Source organism: Trichechus manatus, unplaced genomic scaffold (assembly GCF_000243295.1).
Source record: "Trichechus manatus latirostris isolate Lorelei unplaced genomic scaffold, TriManLat1.0 scaffold00021, whole genome shotgun sequence".
Taxonomy (NCBI): Eukaryota; Metazoa; Chordata; class Mammalia; order Sirenia; family Trichechidae; genus Trichechus; species Trichechus manatus.
This window is the reverse complement of record NW_004443957.1, coordinates 16,160,730-16,171,758: the sequence shown is the minus strand read 5'-3', so window position 1 is coordinate 16,171,758 and position 11,029 is coordinate 16,160,730. Positions and strand designations below refer to the sequence as shown.

At 40.6% G+C, this 11,029-nt stretch overlaps 1 protein-coding gene across 1 annotated transcript in view; it reads right to left on the bottom strand.

The window, feature by feature from the left end:
* Positions 1-11,029, bottom strand: part of SOAT1 (sterol O-acyltransferase 1) — a 68,676-nt gene continuing 57,647 nt past the window's right edge. Inside the window, exons 14-17 of the mRNA XM_023728074.1 lie at positions 4,524-4,622; positions 3,707-3,842; positions 2,978-3,123; positions 1-1,021 (exon numbers count right to left, since the gene is read on the bottom strand). Coding sequence (XP_023583842.1) covers positions 965-1,021; positions 2,978-3,123; positions 3,707-3,842; positions 4,524-4,622 — 438 coding nt within the window. The 3' untranslated portion in view covers positions 1-964. The remainder of the gene's footprint in view (positions 1,022-2,977; positions 3,124-3,706; positions 3,843-4,523; positions 4,623-11,029) is intronic.

The following is an 11,029-nucleotide window of genomic DNA, read 5'->3' as shown; positions in this document are numbered from 1 at the left end:
ATATTAATGGAGGTGATTAATACTTACATTTCAGACTAACTAGTCTGCAAAATAATTCAAGATAGGTCAATATTTATTAGACAATAATATTATTGTACCAAAGGATGTTTCTAAACAACTTCAAAGAAGTTGTAACATTTGTTTCAACAGCTACTTTCCACAAAAGTTCCACAATAAAATAATTTAAAGACATGACTGGCTCTGAACACCTTTAAACAAATTACTTTGGAAGTTATAAAAGGAAATGTTTTTCTTTCTCTTGTGCTGCTTCTTTTTCCCTTTCCCCTTCTGGCTCCCTCAGTAAATAATATTAAGTATGCAAACTCAGGAATTCAAAGAGAAAGAAGTATTTTTGCTCCAAAAAATCATGACCTATATTGTATAGAGGAAAAAATGGTAAAAGTTGAGTAGGATTGAACTTTTTCTTTCCCCCCCAAAAAAAAACCAGGGTATATAACAAGATTATCTTTGGAAAACAGATGGCATTTTCTCTTTCTAGTAGAATAGCAACAATAATTCCACATTATTTTTTCTTCCCCAATTGCATTTTTAATAAACACACATTCCAACTGTGTGCATGAAAAAAATTCTAAGCTCAGAGGTACTTAAACGATTTCTTCATTAAGTGTTTTGGTTAATTCAGTGGCCAAGAAAATATGAGTCAAGAAACAAAAGACACACAGATATAATTACCAAGGCTCGAGCAGATATGACCCAGCAAAATCTGTCATTACCTCTGCTATTAGTTTCCCTTATCCCAAAAGGAAAAAAAAAAGTCTTGCTTAAGTGAACAATATTCCAAAAGCTCAGCTTCATGTGACCTAGGAATGGAGTGAGCTATCGGTAAAGCCTGGAGTGGTCCAAATAACAGATAACTTCAGTAACTGCTGGAAACAGCTGCTGGTCCCCAATCAGGCAGAATACCCAATCTTCAATGACAAGAAAGGAAACAAAGTCCAAGCTTCTAAAACACATAATGGCAAGTCCAGGAACGTGGTCGGACATAATCCAGGAATGTGGGCTACAAAGGGGAAAAGAAGAGTAGAAAACTAGTTTATTTGCGTGCAATGTGTGTATGGCTTGTGGGGGTACAGTGTTGTTGTGAGCCGTCAAGTGGTTTTTGACTTATAGCAACCCCGCGTAACAAGAGTAAAACTGCCCCATGGGATTTTCTAGGCTGTAATCTTTATGGGAGCAGATTGCCGGGTCTTTCTCCCTAAGAGCCACTGAGTAGGTTCAAACTGCCAGTCTTTCAGTTAGCAGCTGAGTGCTTAACCACTGCACCACCAGGGCTTCTTGTGGGAGGTAGGGTAGGGGGTATCAAATGTTATATATCGGGGTTTTGTTATTTTTTTTTCCATTGCTGTCAAGGCAGTCCCAACTCACGGCAACCTCATGTGTGTCAGAGTAGAATTGTGCTCCCTAGGGTTTTCAATGGCTGATTGCCAGGCCTTTCTTCCAAGGCACCTATAGGTGGACCCAAACCACCAACCTTCCTGTTAGCAGCCATTCATATCAACCATTTGTACCACCCAGGGACTCCTTATATATTGTGTTGTTGTTATTAGGTGCTGTCGAGTTAGTGCTATGTAGTTGGTTTCAACTCATGGCGACCCTATGTACAACCAAACAAAATACTGTACGGTTCTGTGCCATCTTCATAATCATTGTTATGTTTGAGCCCCTTGTTGTAGCCACATATACATACTTACATCTCTAAAATACCTCCCACCATTTCAGTGACCTTTAAGCTATAAGCAGCTAATTCAAAATGTTCAGTAATTTTATCTACAGTACAAACTTATTTAATTTAGAAGCTTTAAATGAAGCTTTTGAAATCCAATAAACCCATAATTACACAACAGCATGGACTTTTAGCCAAATTCTAAATAGGAACTCCCTCTTTCTATATCTTGCCTTTCTCTTTTAGTAGCCTAAAGTCTAAATGGTGGTAGAAGGTTACAAATGACTATATACACACAAATGACTATAGTACAAGGTCTAAGACTACTGAATTATCTAAAGGAGGAACAGATGAAGTACTGTGAAAGTTCATTAGTAGGAAAGAGAAGGGAGAGAAAAATCTGAAAGTTTCATGGAAGATGTGGCATCCAACTTGGGCTTTGAGAGGAGAATAGAATCTGACACGTGGAATCTGAGCGTAAACAGCAGCGTGATCAGAGACAATTATAGGAGTCCAGAATCAACAGCAGTTAGTTCAGACACACAAAGTGGATTAGTGGGAAATGAGGAGGGAGAGTTAGTGTTAATGTAACAAAAACAAGAGACACAGAAAGAGGAGAGTCTTCGGGAGAGAAAGTGATTAATTTGACTGTGAACATTTTCAGTTTTAGATGCCCATGAGACACACCCAGGCAGATACACCAAAAAAGGCAAAATTCTTTAAGAGAATGTATTAGGACAGGAGATTTAACTTTTGAAATCATTAACACATAGCTAAAAGTCAAACCTCTAAGGCTAAATGAGATTTATGAATGATTGCAACAAAATAAGAATCACAGGAAATGGCACCCTAGGCATATCAGTGTTACTTGGACATTTTTACAAAGATCACATTACTTTGGAAGGAAAGGGGCAAAGATATTTAGGTGGTGGAAGGGGAAAAGAAACATACACACTACTGAGAAAAATCCTGGAGAATACCTACATTTTCAGGAGACAGGAAGAAAATTAGAGAGAAGGAGCTTTTTTTTTAAAAAAAAAAAAAAAAAAGAAGGCAGTAAAAGAGAAAACGGAGCCAAAGGAGAGTTCAGTGTGAAGAAAACCAAAGAGGAAAATTTTCAAGGACAGTGCAGTAAGATCAGATAATAAACTAATGCTTTTCCTTCATACTTCCATTCCCTCAACACTAACTCATTTTAACCTCCACTATTATTCTTCTCAATATTATCCATCAACTCTCACAAAGAGGGGACGAATAGGTTACTTTTCCACTCCAGTTTGACTGAGGACTCACATTTTTCAGAGGACAATGCTGACGTGCATACCACTCTTGAGAATAAAAGCATAACAAAATTCCTTGACCCAAGAAAAGGGAAGTCCACATCATAACATTCCAAATTGGCCTTTTCCGACTATCATTGACAATGAAGTTGAAAGCCACTAAAGTTAGGAAGAAGACAAAAAAATACAGTTATCAAAACAATCAATCAGGAGATAAGAAGCCTCCGACATCTGTTGTTATCATTTAATAATCACAGTGAGCATCTACTATTCCTATATATATTTTATAACCCACTGTTTCTATAAATAAAAATGAAACCAGAATTGAAATTTATTAATCGATGATTAACAGAAAATCAGAAAGCATTCAACAGGTAAAAATATATCTCATGTAATTATTCATATTCTAACTTGCCCCTCTCAACCCACCCAAAAAATGGGTCAGTTTTCCAGGGAGAAGAGGGGAGTGTACACTGACTGTGTTTATGAATGGAGAAGTTATTTCTACAGAGAGTTTTCAAGAGGTTATCTAATTCATTTCCCTACTTCAAAGTGTAAATATTTTGAAACATAGCTGTATGTAATTGTTCAGATGGTCACTGTCTTACCCTCTGATAAACACTGGCTTGAAATGGAATCATATATAATGTACTATTTTCTACACTGATTTTATAGTTTCTTTTTGGTCTGATTGTCTCTTTTAGAATAACAGCCAGTAGTCGTGGCACGCCAAGATACTTACTTCCAAAGAACATGAAGAGCACGAAGAGCACTGGATAGAAAAAGCTCAAACAAAGAGCCAAGGCATACTCGTGCACTATGGCAGACACAGCAAAAACAGCTAACATGGCAGCAGATTTGAACCTCTTAGTGAAAAACTAAGAAAAAATGAAAATATTAAAAATTAACAAAACATGAATTATATAAGACTTATAACTGTCACATGCTAAAGTCACCTATTAATTATACTGGGTTTACAGTTTACAAGCATAAGGGCTGACACTCATTTTGCTAAAATGAAGTCTTTTCAAAAACACTAATGTTAAGCAATCTGGGCAAATTTTCAAAAATATTAAGTCGTATTTAAAAGTCACTATGGTTGACAAAACAGTTTTCACATACAAACAACACCATCAAGTCGCAATCTCTTAACACAGTTCTGTATTTACTGGTAATGAAAATAAGGCTTAGAAAGGGTAAGGGGTATGCTTTGTCTATATATGAAACTATGATTATAAATGACAGAACTAGCACTCAAATCCAGTGCTTTTTCATCACAATGTGTTGTCATTTAGCTAAATGCTGACCTTATGTAACAATTAAAAAAACACAATGCAGAGATGCCAGGGTTAATCAACCAGAAGATTTAAGATTGCATTTCATCAGTCTAAATACACTCTGCTTCAAAGAATGTCTCAAAGATATATTATGTCACTAACTGGAGAAATGTAAGTCAACACATAGGTGTTTCTCTACTTCTTTAACAAAAATTTTTCTCTACTTCTTAAAAAAAGGCCTCCATTTCTTAAAACAATAGTCAATTAAGTCTTGCTGCTTACCCAGAGAAAGTCGTTGTAAGCATAGTAATACAGCCAGTCATGGACCACCACATTCCAAGTCCTGTAATAGTTGGAGTATGATGTGGAGTTCCACCAATCCTGAAGAAAAAAGTAAAAGTATAAAACTAATTAAAAAAACTAAGAACCAAAACAAGCAAGCAAGCAAAAAAAAATGCATATTGACAAACAATACACTCATAACATAGTACCCAGAGTATGTCATGATAAACTGTTAGTCCACACGGTAATTTTAAAAAAATCTTAATAGGTGTTTTGGTTAACAGTGTTCAGTAAGATATTAATCCCAATTCTACATATTATTAAATTCTTAATTCATGTGGTCTCATTATTAAAAAAGTTATGATGGTACTCTATTAATCTCTGCCAGTAAATTTGTAATAAAAACCAGAACACATAGAATCATTTAAATATAAAGTTCATGTAAACATTAATCAGTAAAACCTCCTTACCTTGTATCATAGGGTGAGTTCTCTAGAGAAGCAAAACCAATAAAGTGTGTACATATATATATGTGCATAAACATACACATACATATATATGTATACATACACGAGTATGTATATATATACACATATACATATACATACAAGTAAACATATATAGAGAAAGAGAGAAAGATTTATCTCAAGGAAATGGCTCATGCGGTTATAAAGTCTTGCAAGTCCCAAGTTTGGGGGTCAGGAATCAGACTGAAGGCTTTTCCTGACTCACTCACACAGCTGTACGGGCTGACGAACTCAAGACTGGCAGGTGAGACAGCAGGCTGCAGAGTTCGATGAATCCCAAGAACTGGAGGTCAGGTGATGAAGAGCCGAATGCAAGATCCAGAGCAAGCGAGCTTCGCCAGGATGTCCACATATATATACATATATATACAGGATGCACACCACACCACCAAGGAAACTTCCCTTACAACTGACTGCCTAGTCACATCAGATCTCATCATAAAGGATGGCTACATCTTTACAAAACTGCCAAACTACATCATTATATAACTGACAATTACTTTATTACATAAATGCCAAACCACTGAGACTCATGGCCTAGCCAAATTGACAATCTTAACCTTAACCATCACAGTCCACCCACTCGTCAACCTGGTGCCTGTACACATCTCCTTAAATCACACAATCTCGAAATAAAGACAATTACAAGTTATACTTGTGTCAACATGATACAACTTACATACAACTGAAAACACACTAGCCCTGTTTACATCTTATATTTTATAAGAAAACAAAAATATTTGACGCACACGTGAAAGGAAGAAATGCTGTTGTTGTTAGATATCGCCAAGTCAATTCCGACTAACAGCGACCCTATGTACAACAGAAAGAAACACTGCAGAGTCCAGTGCCATTCTCATAATCATTGCTATACTTGAGCCCATTGTTGCAGCCACTGTGTCAATCCACCTCACTGAGGGTCTTCCTCTCTTTTGCTGACACTCTGCGAAGCATGATGTCCTTCTCCAGGGACTGGTCCCTTCTGGCTGTACTTCTTCCAAGACAGATTTGTTTGTTCTTCTGGGAATCTATGGTATACTCAATATTCTTCACCAACACCATAAGAAATACTCATAACAATTACAGTCCTCCTTTCTGCAACTTGTCACATGGTCATAACTGGTACTTAGAACTACCTTCTTCTACCACCTATTCCATATTCGCTTTACCCTCAGCATGCACCTCAGCTAGTCGTAGTTTGTTGCCTGGTGGCAGGACACAAAGCTTCATTCCTGAAGGGTCTGGGCCATACTAGTCATGTGGGAATTGGGTTGCTGTAGTTTTCCATTGCCTTTAATCACAGGGCATGGTAGTACTAAGAGATGCCCTAAGGGATTTCCTGTATTCCATGCATAATCTTTTTTTCACCTCCATTATGCAATGTTGTTGTTAGGTGCCATCGAGTCAGTTCTGACTCATAGTGACCCCATGTACGACAGAACGAAACACTGCCCAGTCCTGCGCCCCTCACAATCGTTATGCTTGAGCCCATTATTGCAGCCACTATGTCAATCCATCTTGTTGACAAAGTCTTCCTCTTCTTAGATGATGCTCTACTTTACCAAACACAATGTCCTTCTCCAGGGACTGAGCCCTCCTGATAACATCTCCAAAGTATGTGAGATATAATCTCACCATCCTTGCTTCTAAGGAGCATTCATTATGCAATATCAACCTGATTTTCTCTTGGTAGTCAGATTCAATCACACCAGCCACTACGGTAACTCTCATCTTTGCCTGGTGATCCACAGGCATGAGGAGCAAAGTGGCCGGGTGGCATTCTTAATCTCCAATTCAAAGGAATCCCTGTTTTGTCTCCAGGTGGGAGCATTCCTCCCTTTGGAACTAAGATGTCTAGGACCGCAGAGCATGGGGTCATGGGGAAAGGAAACAAAAATTTTGGTTCATTAGAGTTAATAGTGAGCAGTGCCACTCCCATCTTCACCCTTTGATTTCTGAAACTGTGAATCCTGCCTATGAGAAAAACAGCACCACATATTGGGTGCTGGTTTAGTGCATACACAGCCTCCTAGAGAACAATGCTCCAACCCTGCATAGTGTTGCCACCTAGCTGGCACCATAACTGTGTCTTTAGAAGACCATACCATCATTCTATCAAGCCAGCTGCTTCAGGATGACAGAGAACATGATAAGACCAGAGAACTCCATGAGCATGGGCCTACTGCCAAACTTCATTTGCTGTGAAGTGAGTCCCTTGATCAGAGGCAATTCTGTGTGGGATACCATGATGGTGGATAAGGCATTCTGTGACTACACAGGTGGTAGTTTTGGAAGAGAACAGCATGCAGGGAAGGCAAATCCATATCCAAAGTGTCTATCCCATTAATAATGAAACGCAGCCCTTTCCATGATGGAAGTGGTCCAATGTAATCAATCTGTCACCAGCTTCCTGGCTGATCGCCTCAGGAAATGGTGCCATATTGGGGACTCGTTGTTGGTCTCAGCTGCTGGCAGATTGGGCGTTCAGCAGTGGCTGTAGCCAAGTCAGCCTTGGTGAGTGGAAGTCCATGCTCCTGAACCCATGGATAATCTCCTTCCCTGCCACCATGGCCACTTGGTTCATGAGCCCACTGGACAATGACAGAAGTGGCTGGGAAAAGAGGATGACTAGATTCCACAGAATGTGTCATTCTATTCACTTGACTGATAAAATCTTACACTACCAAGGATACCCTTTGGTAAGCATTCACATGAGACACAAATATTTTCACTGTTTTTGGCCCATTCAGAGAGGTCTATCCACATACCTCTTCACCAAACCTCCTTACTACGTATTTTCCAATCATGTTCCTCCCATGTCCCTGACCATATGGCCAAACCACTGGCCACAACCCATGAAGCAGTATACAATCGCACATCCGGACATTCTCCTCCCAAGCAGAGTGAATAACTAGGACACTGCTAGAAGTTCTTCCCCTTGGGAGGATTTCCCTTCACCAGTGTCCTTCAGGGAGGTTCCAGAAAGTGGCTGCAGTGCTGCTGCTGTCCACTTTTGAGTGCTGCCTGCTTATTGCCCAGAACCTTCTGTAAACCAGGCTTGAGTCTTCTCTTCCTTAGTCAATTCATCATAAGGAACACCCTATGAAGCCACAGGTGCAGGCTGGGTGAGAGAAGACAGTTTGATGGAAGTGGAGACCATGGGCATTTGGGCCACTTCCTCATGTAACTTACTTGTGCCTTCCGGTCCTGCTCGAGCCCAATCTCGTATATAACACTTCTATTTAATGATGGTGTGCTGCTGTGCACGTCCAACTTTATGACTCTTTGGGTCAGACAACACCCAGTTCATGATGGGTAGCTCAGGCTGCATGCTGACTTGGCAATCTATGGTTAAGCGTTCAGTCTCTGCTAAGGCCCAGCAACAGGCAAAAGCTGTTTCTCAAAAGGTGTATAGTTATCTGCAGAGGATGGCAGGGCTTTGCTCCAAAATCCTAAGGGTCTGCACTGTGATTCACCAATAGGGACCTGCCCAAGGTTCCGAACAGCATCTCTATCTGCCATTAACACTTCAGCACCGCTGGATCAGCTGGATCATATGGCCCAAGTGACAGAGCAGTTTCCACAGCAGCCTGAACCTGTTGCAGAGCCTTCTCTTCTTCTGGGCCTGACTCAAAACTAACAGCTTTTCGAGTCACTTGATAAACAGGCCAGAGCAGCACACCCAAACGAGGAGTATGTTGCCTCCAGGATCCAAAGAGGCTCTCCAGGTGTTATATCTCCTTTTTAGTTGTAGGAGGGGTCAGATGTAACAACTTATCCTTCACTTTAGAAGGAATATCTCAACATGCACCAAACCACTGGACTCCTAGAAATTTCACTGAGGTGGAAGGTGCCTGAATTTTTGCCAGACTGATTTCCCACCCTCTAGCACACAAACGTTTTACCAGTAAGTCTAGAGTCATTGACACTTCTTCCTTACTAAGTCCAGTCAGCATAATGTCATCAATGTAACAGACCAGTGTGACATCTTTTGGAAGGGAAAGGCAATCAAGTTCCCTGCAGACAAAATTATGACACAGGGCTGGAGAGCTGATATACACCTGAGGTAGGCAAGTGAAGGTGTATTTCTGGCCTTGCCAGCTGAAGGCAAACAGCTTCTGGTGTTCCATCAATACCAGAACCGAGAAAAAGGCATCAGCCAGAGCAACAGTTGCATACTAGTTACCAGCAGATGTATTAATTTGCTCAAGCAATGAAACCATATCTGGAATAGCAGCTGCAACTACAGAACACCACCTGGGTAAATTTACAATAATCCACCATCATTCTCCAAGATTCATCTGTTTTTTGCACAGGCCAAATAGGTGAGCTGAATGGGGATGTGGTGGGAATTACCACCCCCGCATCCTTCAACTCCTTAATGGTGGCAGTAATCCCTGTAATCCTTCCAGGAATGTGGTATTGCTTTTGATTTACTATTTTCCTAGGTAGGGGCAGTTCTAATGGCTTCCACTTAGCTTTTCCTACCATAATAGCCCTTACTCCACTTGTCAGGGATCCAATGTGGGGGTTCTACCAGTTGCGGAGTGTATCTACTCTAATTATGTATTCGGGAACTGGCAAAAATCACTACAGGATGGGTTCGGGGACCCACTGGACCTACTGTGAGACAAACCTGAGCTAAGAGCCCATCAATAACCTGACCTCTATACACCTTCACTGACTGGTGGCCACAGCGACATATTGGGTCTCCTGGAATTAGTGTCAGTTCAGAGTCAGTATCCAGTAATCCCTGAAAAATCTGATTTTTTCCTTTTCCCCTTGTAAAAGGGAATATACCCCTTTGGGGAAGGCTGAGAGGAAGATTAACAGTATATATTTTTGGCAGTGTACTCAGGTCCTTCCTCAAGAGGACCTGGCCTCCCGTTCATTCAAGGGGTTGTGGGTCTGCAAACTGGCTCAAGTCTGGGAAGTGACTGAGGCGCCATGACTCTATTCTGGCAACTCAAGTTAGACTGTCATTTGCTTGACCTAGAATTCTTCCACTTGCACAGAGAAAGTAAATATTTAGTAGATTTCCCATCTATTTCACTCCTAAGGACACCATGTCTAAGTAGCCAACGCCATAAGTCCATATGAGTCAGGCTATTCTGATTACTGCTTTGATTCCGTTGTCCATTATGGTAACCATGCCCACCTTCTCTTTGCTGATTAAGTGCTGCCACTTGGCCTCTACCACCATGGCATGGTGTCCAATCAGCCCCACTGCAGTTAGGCGTCTTAATTCAGTTAAGGCAGTTCCACTGTCAAATCTGACTTACATAAAATAGCAATCACAGCAGTCTTCAAGGATGCTGGGGCTCCATTCACAAATTTGTTCCTCACCATTGTGGTAAAAGTTGTGTCCTATGGTCACACTCCATGTGTGGGTCTGTGGATCTAACCTGATAAACCTACTCTAACATGCCAAGTTCCCTAAGCCTTTTGATACCGTCTTTTACAGTATACCAAGGCAGGTCTGGTACTTCAACTTGATTTAGTATAGGTCACCAAACAATCCATGCTTCAGTAAACCAACCAAATAAACTAATCTCTCGAGCTGAAACGCTGAATGAAGAATCTGTGCTTAGTGGGCCCATATCAATAAACTCAGACTGATCCAACTTTATGTTCCTTGCACCATTATCCAACACCCTTAATAGCCATTCCCACATATATTACCCAGGTATCTGTTTACACATATTAGAAAAGTCAACCAGTTCTTCTGGAGTGTAGTGTACCTCCTCTTGGGTCACACTTTGTGCGGCTCGCTGGGACTTAAGTCTAGTTATAGGTCTAGAAGCAAAAATGGGTTGTAGGGGTGGGCCCTGGGAACATACAGCATTGTCTTGTAAGGCATCCACCCTCAGAAGATGCCCCAGGCAATACTCCAGGCACTGCCTCAGGTAATATCTCAGACAAAGCTCTTCAGGCACAGCTGGGTTAAACTCATCTAATAAGGGTAGAGGAGCTAAAGGT